This window comes from Heloderma suspectum, chromosome 10 (assembly GCF_057233095.1).
Source record: "Heloderma suspectum isolate Gila_16-S chromosome 10, 16-S_ref, whole genome shotgun sequence".
NCBI classification, from domain to species: Eukaryota; Metazoa; Chordata; class Lepidosauria; order Squamata; family Helodermatidae; genus Heloderma; species Heloderma suspectum.
In genome coordinates, this window is record NC_139467.1 from 25,021,793 (window position 1) to 25,043,253 (window position 21,461).

At 44.4% G+C, this 21,461-nt stretch overlaps 1 protein-coding gene across 23 annotated transcripts in view; it reads left to right on the plus strand.

The window, feature by feature from the left end:
• Nucleotides 1-7,119: 7,119 nt before the first annotated feature.
• PUM1 (pumilio RNA binding family member 1) overlaps nucleotides 7,120-21,461 on the plus strand; it is a 73,899-nt gene continuing 59,557 nt past the window's right edge. For 16 of the 23 annotated variants that reach the window (XM_084815577.1, XM_084815580.1, XM_084815584.1 and 13 more), the window contains exons 1-2: nucleotides 7,120-7,210; nucleotides 15,473-15,846. In XM_084815577.1, the coding sequence (XP_084671703.1) occupies nucleotides 15,484-15,846 (363 nt within the window). In that variant the 5' untranslated portion in view covers nucleotides 7,120-7,210; nucleotides 15,473-15,483. Of the gene's footprint in view, nucleotides 7,211-10,314; nucleotides 10,404-15,472; nucleotides 15,847-21,461 lie in introns of all 23 variants that reach the window. The other 7 variants (XM_084815578.1, XM_084815595.1, XM_084815590.1 and 4 more) reach the window with 2 other exon arrangements.

Sequence of the window (21,461 nt, forward strand, 5' to 3'; positions counted from 1 at the left end):
CACACGCACACACTGCACAGAGTTAAAACTGCATCCATTGTAGGGGTACACGTGCATTTGCAAGCAGGAATGATATTTTAGCACATAATGTCAATGAGGAGAGGACAGAACGAAAGATGCCTGACAATATGCAAAACACAGATGGAATCATAGAAACATAGAACGGTAGGGTTCGAAGGGGGATCCTTGGAAGGGGAATTCCAGTGCAGGAATCCAAGTCAGAGCATCCCTGACGGATGGGTGTCCAGCCTCGTCTTGAAGGCCTCTAGTGTGGGAGAGCCCACCACCTCCCCAGGTAATTGGCTCCATTGTCATATTGCTCTAACAGTCAGGAGGTTTCACCTGATGTTCAGCCGGAATCTGGCTTCCTGTAACTTGAGCCCATTATTCCATGTCCTGCACTCTGGGAAGGGCCTTAACAAAATCGGTGCAGCCTAGCAGGAGGCCCTGGGTTCAATCCCCCAGCATCTCCAGATAAAACAATCAGCAAGTAACAGGAAGGATTTTTGCTTGTGCCCTGGAGAACCACTGCGTGTCCAAACACACAACACTCAGAGAGACAAAGAGCCTGACGCAGGTTAAGACGGCTCGATAGGTTCCTCTGAATTACTCTGGCTTTGCTCAGGGTTTTTATGCCTTAGGACACAGCAATAACCTTGTCAGCCCCTCAGACTATGGGCAGGGGGCAAGGGGTGGGGAGGCTGAACTTCTTTTAACCCGAGAGACAAATTCCATTGTAGGAAAGCTCTTGGGGGCCACATTCTGGTGATGGGTGGGGCTGAAGGCAAAAACAGCAGCATACTGTAGCTGGGGGAAGCAATCCAATGGCCCCTGGATGGCGTCTGAGCGGGCATAGGATTGTTTGGAATCTCCCCTCTGAGGTTAGACACCGTGTCCTGACCTCGGAAGGGGTCGGAGATCTGACCCCCGACTCCTTGCAGCCAGTGTGGAAAGAACCATGGCAAGAGAGGAGGGAAAGCGCATGTTCTAGTGGGCAGGGAGGCAAGGAGAGTGGAGGGGGCAGGAAAAGTGGAGGCTGGTGGCTCCAAGGTCAGTGGGGTGGTGAATCTGCTCCAAGGTTCAGTCAGAATCAGTTGGAAGTCTAAAGCAGCTATCCAAGGTGGTCCGCTGACATCAGACCCACCAGCCTTCACTGGGTCCAGATATGAGCTATCCTGAGCTTTGGCCAGCCTCCTTCCCTCCTCCTCTGAAACACGCAAAAAAGCACAGCTAGCAAAAAATGCAGGGCGGGAAGATGGAGAGGCAAAGATCGGCTCTGCCGCTCTTCCTGCCCTGCACAGGATGATTATAAGCCTCTGCATTTGAGGGCTTACGATCATCAAGGGCGCACTTGATAGGACTGTGCCCTAAAGCTCCTACTGTCAGTAACTAAGCTTTAGGAGAGACATTTCAACCTTTTAGAATGCGGGAAACACTGCAGAAAAGCTGGACATCACCAAAAGATTTGTGGTGGGGTTAAAGGGGGGAGTGGCCTTCCAGAGAACCCTGGAGGGCTGGTTTGGGACCTCAGGAGGGCCAGATTAGGCACCTGGATCTGAGGTTTTGCACCCCTGGTCTACATCATTCATACTGCCCATCCCACATCTTCCTTGGGTTCAGTGAAGGCTGGTGATTCTGATTTTTGGGGGGCTGTGAATCCATTCTGGGTTTTAGTCAGAACCAGCCAGAACTCGAAAGGCGCTACCCAAGGTGTTGAAACCTACACACACCCCTGCAATAGGTTCTGCACCTTGGATAGTTCCTTTAAAGTTTGGGCTGGTTCTGACTAAAACTGAGAATGGTATCACAGAACCACCAAAATCAGAGCCACCAGCCTTCACTGCTTGGGTTGGGGGTAGCAGGAAGAATGTTGAAGCAGAGCATTGTTGAATGTTGAAGAATGTTGAAGCAGAGCAACTTCAGAATGTTGAAGCAGAGCATATAACAATATAAATCATATAAGTGTGTGCAATCCTTCAAATAGAAGAACCATCTCAGCCCCGTCCCTGCCACCTCGGTCTAATCTTCTACCTTACTGGATCACTGCAGATTACTTTCCCAATAAGCACACAGCCGGCTGGGGATCAGCAATCTTGGGCTGGCCTTGGTACCCATCCACTTGTGGATTTGGGCCCTCCCCACGTCCCCTGGCATGTGCAGAGCATTTGGGCAAAGGGTGGGATGAGCTTCTCATCTGGCTGGAAGACACTCAAAAGTTGCAAGAACCTCTGACACAAAGTGAACGATTGATACCACTCAACTCAGGGGGAATAACAGGTCATTCAATCCAATTATAGTCATTGCACACCAGCGCTCAGATTTATTTTGGATCACACATGGATTCCAGACAATTTGGAGCTTCATCTGAAATAAGTTTGTAGGGACTGGCCCATAAAAATCCAGCCAAAAGATCTGAGCAGTTCCAGAATTTGCTGTCCTTTCTATCAGCACCTCTATTAGCTTGGTATTTTCTCGTGGGTGCAGTTCAAGAGGATCAGTCCTGCCCCAACCTGGTGCCTATGGCCAGGCTGGCCTGGATGGGGATAAGGGGAATTGTAGTCCAACACATCTGGAGCAGGGCAGCAGCAGCATGTGGGAGAACTCTATAAAACTTTAAATGGCTTAGGCCCAACTCATGTGACCCATTATCTGAGATCAACTGGGGTCACCCTATTGATTTATAGCGCTATTACCCTGCCCTTTAGCCAAAAAGGCTCACAAGGTGGCTTACAAAAATAAAAAATAAGATAGTGCTGTGCCGAAAATTTCTCCTACATTATTTTCGACCATTCTTATTCAATTTCACAGAAAATAACTTGTTTTCGAAAAGAAATTGAAAAGAGAAGAAACTTCAGAGAAATTCTCCTGGGTTGGGTTCAGGGTTCTTGTGCTTACCTTGCATATGAGGTGGCCAAGGAGTGTGCCGGACTATCCTGCCTTTCATTGTACAATCATCTCTCCACACCTTAGAGACAAGATGTATCTGGAATTCGTCCTCAGAAATTTAACATTTGGAAGATCCTTGGGAAGTTGCTGAATCATAAAGAATGTCAACTAGAACTCAGCCGATATTTCTTAGAAGACATTTTTCCCAGAAAAGTCTTGAGATGTGTGTTTTTTTCCCTTAACCCCTAGAAATAAAATGCCAGTTTGCAACATTTCCCCAAATTTCTTCCCCATTTTGGGGAGAGTTTCGCCTTCCCTCCCTACCACAATGCCCCAGAATGATGCTCAGTATGGGGTCTTGTGGACAATGCAAAATAGGGGTCAGGCTGCCATTGGTCATTGCAAGTGGCTGCTGTTGCCACTTGCAATGGCAGTGCAAAAATAAAACAAACCTTTAGCGAAAGAAGCAGCAGCATCTGTGCTACAGCCCCTGCCAGTGGTGAGCCCTACCTGTGAGAAATGGACAGAGAATTTGTCCTTCCACTGGAGAAATTTGGTGAAATTGTCCCTGCAGTTTCTCTGCCCATGAATAGGATGGAGCATTTCAAGAGGTCATTTGTGCACAGCTCTAAAATAAGACAGTCCCTGCTTGCAGGCTTACAATCTAAAAGACACAACACAGAAGGAAAGGGAATTGGAAGGGAGGAGGGGAAAAAGCAAATTCAGGCATTATATTCTGAGCTGCAAAGTTCAGCAGGTCAACAGTAGAAGGGGCTGCTGCTTCCTTGCTCTCCGATGTCCTCAGCAGTGACAGATGGTAGCAGGAGGTATTCCCTTTAACAATTAAAAAAAGGATAAAAAAACAGCTCCACAAAGCCACACACTATTATTTCTTCATTTGACTTGTCAATATAAATGATTTCATTGTTTCCCAAATCCTATTGATCAATATTTTAGTTTCTTGGTCTTTTGTTTCAGAACGAAAATACGTTATGTCATTTATCTATTTATAAACTATTTAAAACTTTGAAGAATAACCAAAAAATTGAAATTGCGAAAATGCCATTGTTTTTATTGCGGTGTTGTTTTATGATTTCATTTCATTGTGATATATCTTATTTCTGTTTTGGCGCCTCTTGTATACCGCCCTGATATCGTCGGAGGAAGGCTGCGCTAAAAATACTTCGAATAATTAAATAGTCAAAGGGACAGAAGAAATCAGACCAGAAGCCCTATTATTAATCGCTTGTGGCTGCATCTGTTTCCACTTACCTGGGAGTAAACTCCAGTGGACTCAATGGGGCTTACTTTTGAGTAGACAGAAATCCAACTGAGCTGCTATCGGCTTTGCTGTTTTGCGTCGCCCCGCCTTTACTGAAGTTCGGATTTCAAATCAAACTGTGCCTTTAACCGCGATCTATCGCCACAGGGACTACAAGTCCCAGAATGCACAAAGGCAGTGGAACGGTTGCGTTCGTCATACCTGGGAAAGGCAGCGCACGGCGGGAGCCGTAGTCTGCAAGGGTGATCACTGGGGCTTGCGTGAACACATTTCCGGGGCGGGGGGGCTCTTTGCACAAACTGGGGACTCAGATAGGTGGAGGCTGTTTTGACCAGGAAAGAAGGCTGCCTTTCTCACGTGATCTTCGGGGTGGCAGGAACACACGTGCTTTGGTGTGTTATAATCCAACAACGCGTGCTTGTTTCCATGCACTGGCCCGGATCCCTGTAATATGTCAAGATTTTTATTTAGCCAGATTGTTCCAGGAGCCGGGAAATCAAGGCTGCCTAGGGGGTCCTCTTAGAGTGAGTGGGTTTATTTATGCGTTACATTTCTATCCCGCCGTGTTTCCTCCTTAAGGAGCCCAAGGCGGCGTACACAATCCTTCTCCTCTCCATTTTATCCTCACAACAGCCCTGCGAGGTCGGCCGGGCGGAGAGTGAGTGACTGGCCCAAAGTCACCCAGGAAGCTTCCATGGCTGAGTGGGGACTAGAGCCCGGATCTCCCGGCCCAACACGCTAGCTGCTACACCACACTGGCTCACTGGCTCGCATTCACGCTACGCTGAGAAGAGAACCGCGTGTTTTCTCTCTCTTTCAGGCCGATGCGAATTGGAAGCGCCCCCGCGTTCAAGGAGGCTGACTCCTGCCAAAGAAGAGTGTGTGCAGGATGGCGTCCTTTACGCGGGCAGATTAGGTGACTGACGGCGAGAGGGTGGGGAAGCTCACTGGTTTGCAGGGTTGGCGCTTGTCCCAGCAGGAGGGACTTAGGAGGCTGGCTGTTAATCCGTTTGCAGACGTGAATTCGGCGTTTGCAAAACGCGCCTTGATCATTACCTGTCAAAACACCCCAGCGGAAGGTGGGAGGGGGGGAAAAAAAAGAGGACAGGTCAGACTAGTTATTTGATCAAGGTGGCAGCAGCGTTGTGTGCGTTTGTGGCGTCGCGAGTAGTGTGCACACGCAACTGGAGAAGCTCGATTTATGGCACGTGTGAATGGTGCAGATGCGAGATGGGAGGAAGTAGCTTGTCAGCCCATAGACTAGGTGCCTTCTTTCTGAAGGAGACAAAGTCCAGTTGAGTGTTTGTTGTTCTTTTTGTTTGTGATGAACGTGGACTTAACTTGCGCTGTGGGTGACTGAGATATATTTGCGGTGTGAATGGGCACTGTTTTCTATGGGGAACGAGGTCTACACGTGTGCGTTTTGTTGTGGGAAGAAACCCAGTCCGGCTATAATGTTCTCAAGATTCCAGATAATAGTAACAATTCTGCCCACTTGTGCCTTAAGGCTCTGTCAGGTAGCGTTGCCAACTCTTTCTTCGGGGGGGGGGGGAGGCTCCTGCGTCTTGGGAGGCTGTTCGTATTGACATCCCCCCCTCTTTTTTTTTTTTTTTTTTCCTGGCATTGCTCCTGAGCCTTGGGGCAGAGTTACCTATTTTATTTTTTTATTTTATCTTTTGGTAAGTTGTTCCTGTGCTTTTCTTTGTTTTGCTTCCGAAAAGAAATGTTTCCAACTTTTTCGGGCAGGGCTCCTGTACCTTGGGTTAGGGCCGAGTCGCCAGTTCTTTTTCTGGAGTTGCTCCTGTGCCTTTGGGTGTGTGTGTGGCGATGGTTTTCCACCTTCTTCTGACAAATCTTTTTCTCCCCATCACTGAATGTGGGGAGTAAAAAGCATCACCTGTCTAACTTCTGCCTGTCAGGCAGCCATTAAGCGCACAGAAATCTGGTCAGGGGAGAAAAGTTGGCACTCTCTATGTAGCGAGTGTTCCGTTGTTAATGTCCATGGCGCAAGGGGGCTTGCCTCTTGGCAACGTATTGTGTGCATATTATAGTCCGCTCATATAACGTGTGTGCGAGTGCATCTGTGTGTGTGTGTGTGTGTATATAGATGTGTGTATGTGCTTATATACATGCGTGTGTGTATATATATATGCGTGTGTATGCATTTATATACGTGTATGTATATGTGTGTGTATATATCTGCGTGTATGTGTTTATATACGTGTGTGTATGTGTGTATATATATATACGTGTGTGTATGTGCATATATATATCTGCGTGTATGTGTTTATATACGTGTGTGTATGTATGTGCATATATATATATATACACGTGTATGTATATGTGTATGTATATATCTGCGTGTATGTGTTTATATACGTGTGTGTATGTGCATATATATATCTGCGTGTATGTGTTTATATACGTGTGTGTATGTGCATATATATATCTGCGTGTATGTGTTTATATACGTGTGTGTATGTATGTGTGTATATATATATATACGTGTATGTGCATATATAGATCTGCGTGTATGTGTTTATTCACGTGTGTGTATGTGCATATATATATCTGCGTGTATGTGTTTATTCACGTATGTGTATGTATATATATATATATATATATACACACACGTGTATGTTTGTATTACACACATACCCACGTATGTACGTAACACAAAGCCTGCCTGCGTTTATCTAACAATCTCTTCCACACTCCGAAAGGCTCAGCGATTGAGAGGGTACCAGGCTGCAAAACAACGCCCTCGGTAACCCCGCTTCCCCCCGGCTTTGCCGGGGCGCCGCCGCCGCCGCTCGCCCCCCCACCCCGGGGCGAGCTCTGCTTGGAGCCTGAGGTTTACGCTTCAAGCCGGCGACGGCCAGACTCGCGGAGCCTACCCTTCCCATGATGCAGCGCGCCGCCCCAAGTCCCCAGTGGGCCGCCATGTTGTTGGAGTGAAAGGCAGGGGGAGCGGCAGCCAGACCTAGAGGCCGGGGGGAGGGGGGGGCCTTTGAGATCCATCTTCATCCTACCGTTCCGCCCGTGAGTATCCGGACCGGAGTGGGCTAAAACGGGACTCGGCACCCCGGGTGGCCCGATGGTAAAGCCGTATTGGGGCTAGGGGTTAGGCAGAGGCGGCGAGGCCCCTCCGAAAGGCGGCCCTGGGCGGGCATTCTTGCCGAGGCTCTTCCTCGCGCTTGTTCCTGGTACATGTTTTCGAGTCCAAGCAAGGCCTCTATTGTTGTTCCAGGAGGGAGGGAGGAGGGGAGCAACTCTGGGGGGCCCGGTCCCCCCCTTAAACTGTATACAACCCCTCCGAAAGGAGGCTTCCCTCCCCCCTAAAGCTTCTGCCCTCCTCTGGCTTGGTTTTGTTCTCTGCTTCCCCTCCTTTCTTTGGGGGAGCAGGGAGGGGCGGGGAAGGGAGCTAACTTGGGCTTATAATAGTATTTATAAGCAGCCAAGACGATGAATATGGCTCATTTGGGGGTGAGGTGGGGTGGGGTGGGGGTGGGTTGCCTAATTTAACGGTGTATGATTGAACTTCGCGGACGTGAAGGTAGGAGCGCTTTTGAAGGGGGGGGGAGGCGAAGAAAAGTAATGAAACAAGAGAAGATAAATACGATTTTAAACATTCGTAGGTGATGCCGAATTACAATGTCCATGAGCGGTGCATACAGGAAATGGAGTACGTGCCTTAAACTTTACGTGTACTAGCTTGTAATATATGTGTATGGGGTGGGGGCGATAGATGCGAAGCTTTTCAGTGGGGGTGGATTACGTGTTGTATATTACAAGCGGGGATTCTCTTGCCTGGTCCACAGTGAGTTAATATCCCAGAAGCTCGTGTGTGTTTCTTTGTAGTATAGTTGGGCTTGTTTTGGGACCCTTGTGCTTTTCAAGGCGAGCAGGGAGGAAAAAGCATTCTGCTTGTTTTCAAATGAAGAGGATTTGAAGAATAATGATAGTGACGGTTTTCCTTCTTTGCCTGATTTATATAGCTTTTTAAAATTATGTTTTGATTTGTAAGAGAACAAAGAGAGGCTGGCTTCCTCCTCCTTAGGCCCTCGGCTGTTTTAGCTTCAGGTTAGTTTTGATGAAGCAGTTCTGAAGCGAAACAAAGTTACGGAAGAAGAGGGGGTAGCCCTTTGTTATCATATGAATTCACCCTTCGAAAATACACATTTGGAAAGTTCAGTTGTCAGTTGAAACGCTATTTTTTTTAACCTTGGCTGATTGTGTTTTATCAACAAACAAAAAAGTGAATTTGCAGCTTGATCCTGTCCATGTATACTATATTCAGTGGGACTTACTCCCTGATTAGTGTACATAGAAGTGCAGCTCTGTGCCGTAGTCCAAAAACAGAATTTAGTGCTCTTTCATGGGCTGAAGCATGTTTAACTTGATGTTGGATTGTTTTCTTAGTAATTGTAGGTCACAGATTTTGAAAGCAATGGGAAAGGCAACCGGTTGATGGTTTAAAAATTAAAATGGAGCCCCTCTAGTTTTTTTTTTTTTAATCTTCATGATTTGAACCATTTAAGGGCAATTTCTAAGTGGCAATTTAGTTGTAGTTATGCCTCATTATATCCATTTTATCAAATTGATAAAATTGCTCCCAAAATTATATAAGAGAGTGAAAGTTATACCCTCTGTATGTGTGTCCTCTTTTGCTGATCCATAGTAAGGATACCAAGTACATAATACGTTAATATGTTTGGCAACATGTGGACATAAGTTTACATTGAAGGGTGCATCTTTCAAAATGTTCATTCAGAGGCTCTGTGTGTGTTGCGGATTAGTAATTCTCGTAGGAAACTGGCATCAGAAGCACAAACAACTTAAGAAATCAAGTCAGGCAAATCAGGTAGGGATGGTGGTCATGTGACTTGAACATTCTGTGGAGTTCAAAAAAGTATCTGTAGATCAGTGTTTCTAAAGTGGCACCCCAAGGCTACTGGCACCTCAAAGCTTCTTGGTTGGATGACAAATGGACAGTAGCACTTTGTGTTTTACTGTCTCCTAATTGTGGGACATCATTATAACATGAATCAATCATGAGGGTGGGATGTTTGTTTGATATGGCTGTAAATTAGCATGGTGTCCTCCTTTGGGTTGGCTTAGGTGATCTTCAGGCCTTTCTAGACTACTGTTTCTGTGGCACTGCAGCTGTCTTGATCTCTCTGCAGTACCAGAAGCCTGATTGGAAGTACATGGATAGGACATTCTCTGGTAATGTTAGGGAGCAGAAGGATTCTGGCTGAACAAGCAGACTGCACTGCAACTGTGGTGATGGTTTCATCCCTCAAGTGTGCAAGAGCAGATAAGGCCTGATGGGGAGCTTCGTAATAATAGCTTGGGGATCCCTAGTGTAAAAGTCTCTGTTCGCATGAATTGATGTAAAAATACGTTTGTTTTAAATTTAAAATTCCTATGATGCTGTTCCCCTTTGCCCTTTGAAAAATCAGTCTTGTCAAGATGACTCATTTTGAGATTTCCTTGAATATGCTAGGCGATCATCTTGAGTGTAGATGGTTGAGCGGTAGTACTGTTCCTCAGCCTTGCTGAGGTACGAAGGTGGAAGTGGCTTTTTAAAAGTCACATTTTTATTCTGCCCTTTCTCCAAAGAGCTCAAAGTAGCCAACATAGTTCATTTCCCCCACCCTCTGTCTTACCTTCACAACAACCCTGTGTGGTAGGCTAGGCCAAGAGAGGTTGTTTGGTCCAAGATCATCCAGTGAGGGTTGGAGCTGATATGAATCTGGGGGTTGCTGGTCTTAAGCTGACATGATAACCACTACACCACACTGGCAATCAGTTCTCCAGGGGGACAGAATATGTGTAGTTTCTTAACAATTTTGGAAGCAATGGTAAGACCTTGCATGGAACTTGATTCTTGAAGTGCTATAAACTTGCACTTTAATTTGGGGTGGAAGCTGCAGAATCACACACAAGTGCTTCCCTCAAACACTGTTGCTTCAAACCTGGTCATGATGTATCGCATATAATGTTGCTTCTGTAATGCTGGAAATACATTTCAGATGCCTGGGTGCTAGCATCAAAGTTTTAGTAATTGCTTGATGAGGTGGCTTGGAATATTCCAGTCAAGTTCAAGTCATTTGACTTTGCTATCATTTTTTTTTTTATAGCAAGTTAAGTTTAAACCCTGATGTTTGGATTCTTCTCTCCGCTTGTACTTAAAGCATTCTGCACAGGGAGTCACTCACTGAAGAATCTGGTATGCTGTTTTCACTAACTAAAATGGGAATGCTCACAACCAATCCCATGGGGCTTGCTTAAAATTGTATCATTTCAACTAGTTACTAGTGGGACGTCCTTGGCCATGAGGATCTGGCCGCTATATTCCCAGCCAGATGGATTGACAGCATTAATATTTACCACAGAATGTCAGGGGCTTGATTTTTAACCATCTGGAAACTTCTTAAATTGCCTTAAGGTGGTCTTGCAAATAGGTTCACAACAATTTTTACTTCCCTCCCATCCCAAGTATAGGAATGTATGTTGTTTATTAAACACTTGTCTTTCACTTACTGATCTAAAAGGTTGATAAGGCAGCTCACAACATTTAAAATTTATAATACAAATTAAAACCATAATAAACAAGCAACATGCATTCAGCCAAAACAGGAGAGCACTAACTAGTCACACACACACACACACACACACACATATGGTCTGAAAAACCACATACCAATGCCCTGAGAAGTGTTAACATGCTAATTTTAGCATCCCTGAAGAGTGGTGATATGTCTGTCTTTGGAGTAAGTTACCTGAAAAAAGTTAATTAACACTTTGATTAGACTAGTATTGTATTCATTGCCCAATTTGACTTGTATTACATGCATTCAAGTTGTTGCTAGTTAATTAATTTTCTGTGGAACAATATACTTGTAAAATGGGACATTTTCTGTAGAAAAATACAACAGTGGAACATTTTGCAGAAAGTTTTCCATTTTAAAAAATTTCCTCTCCACATCTGTGGAGGTGAGTACATGAAATGAAACCTTTCAGTGGTGGTGCTTACTTTGTAGGGCCCCCCTCCCCCACCTGCCCTGAAGGGAGGCCTGCCTGGCTCCATCACTAATGGGATTCAGATCGCAGGTTAGGTATGATGATTTCAGGGAACATTTGGGATGGCAGAGAATTAATCGCCTTATGGCTTTATCATATTTTCTTGTTTTTTTTTTTTAAAGCCATTTGGATTTTGAAGATGGAGGGCAGGATATACATGTTATTTATTTACTTACTTACTTACTTACAGAGTTTGTCAGATATGATAGTGCTTGTTACCTGCCCCTCATAAGTGTAAATAAATCGCATGGGTAATAAGTGTAACCACACAATGAGTGCAATGTTACTTTTCCTTCATTTTTTGTTAATGTTTTCACATTTAGAAAGAAGAAAAGCCAATTCATGCTACTTGTTCTTAGAATGTTCTATCATTATTTGGGTTCTTTCATACAATTAAGTACTGGAAGAAACTTGAAGTAATTTTAATTAAATAGACTCTCATTTGTCCTAATTTTGTTATTAAGGATGCAATCCTATGCATGTTTAGACAGAAAAATCCTACAGTTCCAAATAATTCCCCAGCCAGCCACGGCTGGCTGGGGAGTGCTGGGAGTTGTAAGAATTTTGTCTAAGCATGTATATGATAGGGTTCTAAGTTATTCTTAAGAAGGTACTTATAGCAGGTGGCTACCAAAACCAGAAATATTTAAATTCACTACTAGAATACAGGTTGTTTTAGGCTTCAATCCGGAGCACACTTAATAGGCATTTTGTTATATTGGGATGACTGAGTGAGATAAAGATGTTTGGAAATGGGTTTCTAATCCTAATGCATTCTTACATATTTATGACGTTTGCATGCATGAACACACTATCACAGATCTGAGGTTTTTATATCACCCCAAACGTAGTGGCCTGGTTCAGATGTCGCAGAAAACCATGACTTCTTATATGTGATAGAGTCTTTGGCTAACACACTTCCCCCTCCCCTATCCTCTCATGTGCCAGATTGGAAGCGTCACCTCTAGTTTGAAACAGACCGTAGTTCCCTGTTGCATCCACACCGTTGGTGTTTTAACTCTGTTGAGAACAAGGGAGGATCAAATCATGGTTTCAGATTCTTCCTGTTCACTAATTAGAGTTAAAACAAACCACGGTTCCCTGAGTTCAGACTAAATGGGGAATTCTTCATTCTTTTAAAGTGGAAGTGGTTGCTTCTGAACTCCTTACAGCTATGAAAAGGGAGGATATGGGAGCTGTTGAGCTGAAGGTTCATTCAGATAGTGGGAATTAAATTCCCATTAAATTCCCATTAAATTTGGACTAATGCTTCTCCGTGGAATCAGTTTACACATTTTTTTCTGCAAATCATCAAACGTTGAGCGATCTGATGGAGAGATCAAGTGATTATGTGCTCGTGTGAACTGGCCCCAAAGCTGCATTTCCAGGTATACTTAATTACTAGTGCATTCCCACTGAAAGCAAGAGAGCCCATCTTCAAGTCAGTTGTATTTAGGCTTTGATTGGCAAATCTGAGAGACTTCAAGCACCTTAAGACCACTTGTGCTGTAACTTATGTTCTGAAGACTTCTGCCAGAAGTGCTAGGAAAGGGTTGGAGCTTTAATTAAAATACTTAAGTCTTGCCTTTTAATGTCAAAGGAATTGTACAAGATTGTTTCCAAAAGATAAGCCAGTCATCATTAAAATATAGTCAATAAAACAGCAGAATGCAACATAAAACAATAAAAAGAGTAAACACAACATTGTTTTGTTAAAAAAAAAAACATAGTAAAAATTCAAGGCACCACTAAAAACAACATGATAGTTCACTAAAAGCTCAGGCAATAATTTTGACCTGGGACCTAAAACATAACAGGTATTGGATGAAACATTTATGGAGAGGCTATTCCACAGCTGAGGCACTGTTACAGCAGATCTGGGAGCTTGCCCCTTTTAAGTGGGCATTAAAAATGTTTGTTTAGGCAGGCTTTTAATGGTTGGTTGTGCCTTTAATCTGCCTTTTCTTTATATTACTCTTTATCAGCTTTACTCCATTTTGAGAATCTTGTTTTAAAAAGTGGGTGATAAATTATCTAATTTTTTTAAAAACCCAACAATTTCCCCTTCACTATTTTCTTGATGTAAATCTCCCCCCCCCACACACACACACAAGGTACCAGTGTGGTTTCCCTGTGGGGCTAACAGCTGGTGGGAGGGAGATTTAAATTGGGAAAAATAGTATGGAGGGAAGGATTACACATATTCCCCTGCAGTTGCTGCCATAAACCTCTGACCCTCTTTGATAGTTTTTAAGATAAAATAAAACATGTAACGTGGTTTGGCCCTAGAGGATCTAGGTTAGCTGTAGTACTCGGCATCCTTGGTTGGCCAGCTGGTGATCCCTAGCTTGGATCCCCACCCCTTTTAAAATTGTGCCCCCACCATGGTGCTGAAGGAAGCCCATGCCTGGGGATAACTGTGCTATTTAAGGAACAACTTCATAAAAATCCAAATGTAAGTGAACTAATGGATTTTCCAGTTTGAATATTCATACAGTCACTAACCAACTGAGATACAGCTTTAGGACATAAGAAGAGCCACGTTGGATCATACCAAGGATCCGTCTAGTCCAGCATTCTGTTCACACAGTGGCCAACCTGCTGCCTGTGGGAAGCCCACAAGCAATGAGTGCAATGGCATCGTCCCACCCATGTTCCCAAGCAACTGGTGTACATAGGCATACTGCCTCTGATATTGGAGACAGATATAGCCATCAGGACTAGTAGCCATTGATAGCCTTCTCCTCCATGAATTTGTCTAACCCCTTCTTGCAACCATCCAAATTGGTGGCCATCACTATATCTTGCAGTGGCAAATTCCATAGAGTAACTGTGTGCTGTGTGAAGACTTCCTTTTATCTGGCCTGAATCTCCCACCAGTCAGCTTCATGAGATGACTCCAGGTTCTAATATTATATGAGAGGGAGAAACATGTCTCCCTATCCACCTGATTTAGGATACAGTGATCTAGGATGATTTCATGTTATTAGGAGGCTATGCTTTGAAAGGAACATGCTCTGATTTTTCCTTTTTCCCCTAGCCTTCACTTTTCTGTGGTGGAGTGACTCCCGTTGTGATGGCCTTGAGTCACCATTGTACCTAGCAGGCAAAATTTTGTGCCCTTTCAACCATCCCTCACACCCTCCCCCAAAACTTAGCGTTAAATTATGGTTTAGTGTTTTGTGTGAACACTGCTATATCTTTTTAAAAAGTGGGAACAGCATACTTCTGCCTTCAAAATCTTACTCTACCCAGGCCACTTCAAGGAGCTACTGGCTTCTCCCAGACCTGTTTTTGTGTGCAAATGGATTTGGACAGGGGAGATCATGTCAGGCCACCTTCAAATGAACATATAAAGCTGTTTTATACTTAGCTGGACCCAGTGATGTGGGTTTTCTGGAAACTTTTCCACTCTTCTGAATCAGTTGAGGTCTGATTTAGCATGTTTATTTGACTTGAGTACACAAAACCCAAAAAGTATGTTAACTTTATGTGCTGTATAAATATCTCAACAGTTTTTTTCCCCAACAACTAAAAATAGTTGAACTAAAACTTGTGATTAGGAGGATGAGAATCAATAAAGCACACTTAATGTGATTTACATGTTATATTGGAATATTTGGAAATGTTTTAAGGCATACTTCAGTAATACACGTCTCCCTTATGTTGGCCTGGTTCACATATCACGGTAACTCAGGGTTACAGTAAATGAGCCAGTATTCACATGGCTCGATTTGTCCTGCTTGGCTCCTGCTCCTCTCTGGAGCAGCTGAACAACCAAGGGACGCTCCACCCCGTGTTGTTTAGCATGACATCTGAACCCAGAATGTTGGCTTGTCTCTCCCCTAACAAGCCAGAGTGGGACCCCAGGGTTTAACCATGGATTGCTTAGCCAATCCCTCTGGCAGGAGGAGCCGAGTGGGTGCAGTCAAGCCGCATGAATTAGGGTGAACAGGCTGAAAGCAAGTTCTGTCATCTTACTTGTCTTGACTTTATTGCAGGTTAACATTTGTGTGGTGTGTGTGTGTGTGTGTCCAGGCATGGTTGCTATGATTTACTTTTAAGGACATCTGATGAGAATGTAAACCTGATCTGATGATATTGGTGAGATTTGGTTTCAGGAAGTCTAGATACAGTTCTTGTGCTTATGATGATGTATTTTTTGAATGTGGGGAAACCAGCTTAATTAAGCATTTTGAACCTATGTCTCCCTAGGTATTGGTGGAATGAGCGTTGCGTGTGTTTTGAAGCGAAAAGCAGTGCTCTGGCAGGACTCCTTCAGCCCCCACCTGAAACAGCACAGTCAAGATACAGCTAATCCCAACATGCCTGTTGTTTTGACATCTGGAACAGGGTCCCAGGCTCAGCAACAGCCAGCTGCAAATCAAGCCCTTGCAGCAGGGACCCACTCCAGCCCTGTTCCTGGATCCATAGGGGTTGCAGGCCGCTCCCAGGACGACGCGATGGTGGATTACTTCTTTCAGAGGCAGCATGGTGAGCAGCTTGGGGGAGGCGGAAGTGGTGGAGGCAGCTATAATAACAGCAAACATCGGTGGCCAACTGGGGATAACATTCATGCTGAACATCAGGTAAAAAGTTAAATATTTCAGAACTGAACAAATGAGCTAAGTGGCCCTATGATAGCTGCATGCCGTGAATGTGATAAAAATTTGTTTACATTATCTTTTTTTTATTCTGTTGCCTCTTGCATCTCAAACTGACATGCTTTTGCACAGGGCAGCACAATGAGAGAACCCAAATATATCTTAAATCAAAATGTGTGTCTGTTGTGTTCACTTGTTTCTGTGTGTGAATCAGCTGTGAAATGGTTCCTTTATTTTTCTTTTCAGACATGTTACTACAGTTAATTGCATTGCTGGGTTACAAAACTTTGGAAGTCCTTAAAGCACCACTTGGCGAATCTTTTTAATGTGCTGAGTTAGCAGTATGTCTGTGTTCTACTTGCTGCCTATACCCCCCCCCCCCCCAATGTGGTGGGAGAAGGGAACACCTTTAAAAAATTACTTTGGGGCATCTTTCCTCCAGCTGCCAGTAGCTTTTTAAAAAATGTTGTTGAGCCAACTTTTCTGCTCAGCAACCAGGAAACTTAAAAATTGGCAGCCTAATAAAAAAAGTCTCCCTTTCACCCCCTAAAGCCTTGTGGTTATGTATACTCTCTGTGAGCCTCCGTACACTCCCGGAGACAAAAAGTGTGCATAGAGGGGCAGGAGAATTGTGTCTTCCTTGATCATCCATTGACAGCGGTCGAAGCTGGAGAGTGCAGTGAGTATTTGTAATCTCTCCCAACTCTCTTCCTTCGATAAAAGCAGCGGAACAATGGACACACTATTTTATAGCCTCTATAGGCAGGGAAGGGAAGAGTTGCTGTTACCATTTGTTCTTGTCCTCTGTGTGTGTTTGGTGGTGGTGATGGGGGGGGGGGTTATGCCCTATTTGTATGGGATGTGCATGTGTAGGAGATGAAGTAGGGCTGTGCCCACATTTTTGTGTGTAAAGGGATTGAGGGCCAATTTAAAGGTAAAGTTTTTCTCAGTCACATTCAGTTTCCCTTTTTTGCTCAGCGAAGTAGAGCCAGCAGGAAAGGGTAAACTCCTCCTTGCTTGAGAAGGCAGGGCCAAACAACTGCACTTTATTTATTACATTTCTAATCCACCCAATAACTAAGTTCTCTCAGCGGATTACAAAGTTACTTCCACTGTGGAGGAGGGAGTCCCCCCACCCACCTGTTGTTGGCTCTGCCGTCTAGAGGAGAGAGATTTCCTTACCCTCCTTTCCACTCCACCCACCTTTTCCTTAGATGGGCTTAGGCGGTATTTGGGAGGGAATCAGGGCAGCTGGGCGGTAATCCAGCAGTCAACTCAATGAGCCCAACAGTGCTTCTTCCCAAGAGTGTGGCCTCAGCAAACCAGCACTGGAGGAGGACCCAGCATGTCCTAACCCTGGTGCTCTCTCCCACCCCCGCCTTTGGCCTTTTCACTGCAAAGAGGACCTGATGCACTTCAGGCCTTCCTGTCCCTTCACTGCCGCCACTGCTGCTCACTGTGTGATTGGGAGGGGGAACTGGGCGCATCCTACCCCTGGCTTTCCCCTGCAGCCACTTCTGCTACCCCTGCTGGATGGTTTATTTTTACCAAAAAAACAAACCCAACCCCTTTCTGAGCCAGTGAGGAGCTCATTGAGTGGGTTAAATATCTCAGAACAAGGAGCTTGGATCAGAGCTGTGTGTGGAGCTCTGCAAGCCCACTCTTGTGGGGCACCAGCCCCTACTGTAAAGCAGTGAGCGTCCATTTTTAAATATACAATATTTCTGAAGCCTGCTGAAAACAGTTTATTTTTTTAACAAGTTGACAGACTGAGTGTTGATGATAGAAAGTGAAGTGGAAGAGTCGTGGTTTGAGGAATAAGTGCTGCATCAGTAAAATAGAATTTACTTTCTTTGTATATTGGCTTGTCAGAACGATGACAAAATAATTGGAGATGCTTTATTGTCTTCTCTGTTGGTGAAATTGAACTGTATTTTATTTTGAGGATTTATATCCTGCTTCTTAAATTTTAAACATGATTGCAGTAGTTGCACACAATATAAAAAAGTCAAATCACATTTAAAAGTACAATGCATAAAAATATCAAATCAAATATTGGTAACAAAGATAAAAGTAACATCTAATGGCAAAAATAAAAACCAAATAAAACAGCAAATGAACAACCTGATCCAGTTTGCACATCATGACAGTTCTTGGGTTATTTAACCCAGGAATTGTCAGTGGCGAGCAGCAGTGAGTGAACATGCTGTCTTTGTGCATTCATTGAGTCCACTTTCAATCATCAACCTGGGAATGCCTCGTTCCTGGGTTGTTATCGTGATGTCTGAACCCAGAACTCTGGGTCATTTAGGGGTAAACAATCCAGAGTTAAGCCAACAATCACCCATGGTTTGTTGTTGCTCATTCCCTTGTCTGCAGTCCTGACACCCCATGGTTTAAACAACCCATGGGTTGTCAATACATGCGAACCAGGCTGTAGTGTAAAAGTTCCCCATATATAAGACAAAACTGACCATTAAAAGTTCAAACAAATAAAACAGGTCTTAAAATGGAACCTAAAACATAGCAAGGGCCCTAGGCCAGTGGTCCCCAACCTTCTTGAACTTGTGGGCCCATTTAGGAATTCGAGAAACTGCTGTGGGCGCCACCACAAAATGGCTCCCATGGTGGATGTGGCTGGAGTTATAATGGCTGCTGTGGGGGCCTGGCTAGTCGGAAGTGAGCTAAAGAGGTGCAGGGGAGAGAAATACTGATGTTAGAGACTGGGAGGGAGGGGAAAATAGCAGGACAAAGGGGTAGAGGAGAGAGAAAGGGCAAGGCTAGAGGCTGGAAAGGGAGTAAAAGAAGAAGGCTAGGGACAGGGAAGGGAGCGAGCACAAAGAGGAAAGGTCTTTGTGGGTGGAACATGGGGCAGAGCCAGAAAGCAACCCTTTCTTTCTTTCTTTGCCTGTCTCCAACAGGTGATCTGTATCAGGTACAGGAACATGAAGGAGATCCTGGTGCCCTAGCGTTTTTCAAGGGTTTTACTAAAAAAATTTTTTGGAAGGGGGCATGGAGTAGAGAGCTTCGTTCGTGCTGTTGGAGGTCCCCCTGGGCACAATGGTGCCCACAGGGTCCGTGGTGGGGACCTCTGTTCTGCTTTTCTCTGGGGATAGTATTTCATAAGCAGAATGTGGGCTCTCCCACACTGGAGGCATTCAAGATGAGGCTGGACAGCCATCTGTTGGGGATGCTCTGACTTGGATTCCTGCACTGGGCAGGGGGTTGGACTCGATGATCTTGGGAGGCCCTTTCCAACCCTACTATTCTGTGATTCTGTGTCGCCACCAAGAAGGCCATCTCTGTGACCACCACCCAGCTGGCTTCCAAAAGTGGTGGTACCCGAAGAAAGCACTTCGCTGAAGATCTTAATGTTCAGGCAGGCTCATATGGATTTCGGTAACCCTTTGAATACTCAGGTCTCAAGTCACTAACTTTACTAAGCACCCTCCCTTCTCTCCTCCTGTGCTGACATTCCCACCACTGCTGGGGGTCATGCCTCTCTTCTCATGGAATATATTAATTTGTGTGCTTTGGTAGTGTTTTTGGCCCTGCCCATTTTACCTCTGGCCCCACCCACTACCGGAATCCCCACGCCCTTGAGAGCCTCTCCCAAATTTAATTCAGCCCTCTGTCTGAAATAGGTTTGACATCCCTGTGTAGATACTGCTCTTCTTATTCCTATTTCTGGCATGTAAGTGTATTGCCTGGACATACTTAAAACATGGTGAAATCATGACCCTGGACTTCAGAAGGAATTCATTCCATGCTATGAGTTTCCTCTCCCTACTCAGATCCCTGAATTGAGTAGTAGCATGCTTTCCCCATTAGAAAAAAATCTTCCAGCCAATCTTCCAAGCTACATTTATGGTCTCTTGTTTTTGTTCTTTTACTGTAATTAAGGGAGAGTTTCCAAAGCTTAATTTACTCCTGAACATCTCTTATTTTTGTCCATCCACAGAAGGGTATCTAAGTGGAGTGGAACTATTGTTTTAACTTTGTATCCTGCATTTGACTTATCCTGAAATATGTAGCGAAACTAAATGGATTCATAACACAGAACAATATTAAAGACTGCGAAAACAGTCCATGCCCCCCTTCTGGATGAGTTTAGATGCTTTATCATTAGGATGTCTTCCTGCTCAAAAAACATTTATTTATTTTGCTACATTTCTATACCATGCAATAGCCAGAGCTCTCTGGGCAGTTCTCAAAAATTAAAACCACAAAATACAACATAAAACATAATATAATTTTTTTAAACGTTTAAAACAGAATAAAATGAAGGTAAAAACCAAAGTAAAAGCCAGCGTAAAGACCTATAAACACACTAACACATTTAAAAATAAGACATAAGGACTAAAAACCCTGGGAAAATAAAGGGTTTCACCTAGTGCTGAAAAGGCCACTCTGACCTGGTTTGCACAACACGGCTGGTCATTGTGGGTTATTTAACCCACAATGAGCTGTTGTGTGTGGCAGGCACATGGGGCTGCCGTTTTGAATATCCAACCCCCAGTTGGGGCGATTGGGGGTTGCAGCAGGTCTTGTGAACTGGACCAACAACCCTTGCATAACCCTTGATTAGTAGTATGGTTATGCAAGGGTTGTTTAAACCTTGAATAACCCACGATGGCTGGGTTCACATGACATGCCGCAACCACGGATTGGGGGTGGCATATTCAAAATGGCAACCACGCACACCCGTCATGCGCCACAGCTCATCAGCAGTTAAAGAACCCTTGATGAGCTGGCTGCGGCATGCGAACTGGCCCAGGGTACGCACCAGGCAAGCCTCCCTGGAGAGGGCTTTCCACAACCAGGGTGTCACTGCTGAATAGGTCCCTACCTTCATAGCCATCTGCTTCAACTCATTGGCAGGGGCACCCAGAGGAAGGCCTGTGCAGATGATATTAGGATTAGGATCTGGGCAGGTTGGAGTGTATGTGTGCGTGTTCCAGCTTTGTAATACTTACAAAAAAGTGATGTATGCCTTTCCCTTTATTAGGATTATCTACTAATAGAGTTCCTTGCAAACTAAGGCAATTGCACCCTATTCCATCTTTTAAAATCCTCTTTGATCTGAGTTGCAAAATCATAACATAAGAAGGAATCCTGCAGGATCAGACCAAAGGCCTATCTACTCCAACATCCTGTTTCCCACAGTGGCCAACCAGATGCTATGGCAAGCCCACAAGCAGAATATGACAGCAGTAGCCCTCCCCCACTGTTTCGCAGCAACTGGTTTTCTAAGCCTTGATGCCTCTGATCTTGGAGGTAGCAGCCATCATGTATTCATTTATTCTAGCCATCATGACTAGGTGCCATTGATATGGCTATGTCACAGCTTTAGCACACATTTTAACCACCTTGTCATCCAACAGGCCAACTACCTCCCTAGCCAGTTTCCTGCTTCTGATTATTTAAATATTTTGTTGTTGGTGGTCTTACTGTTATTAGCAATATGCTTGTCAAAGTAATCTTAAATAACCGAAGTCTTGCATAAGGTTTCTAACTAAATAGCTGTCTGAGTCATTAAATCAATAAAGATGGACAATAGCAGTCACAAAAATCAATGCAGATCAGTGATCTTGGAATAA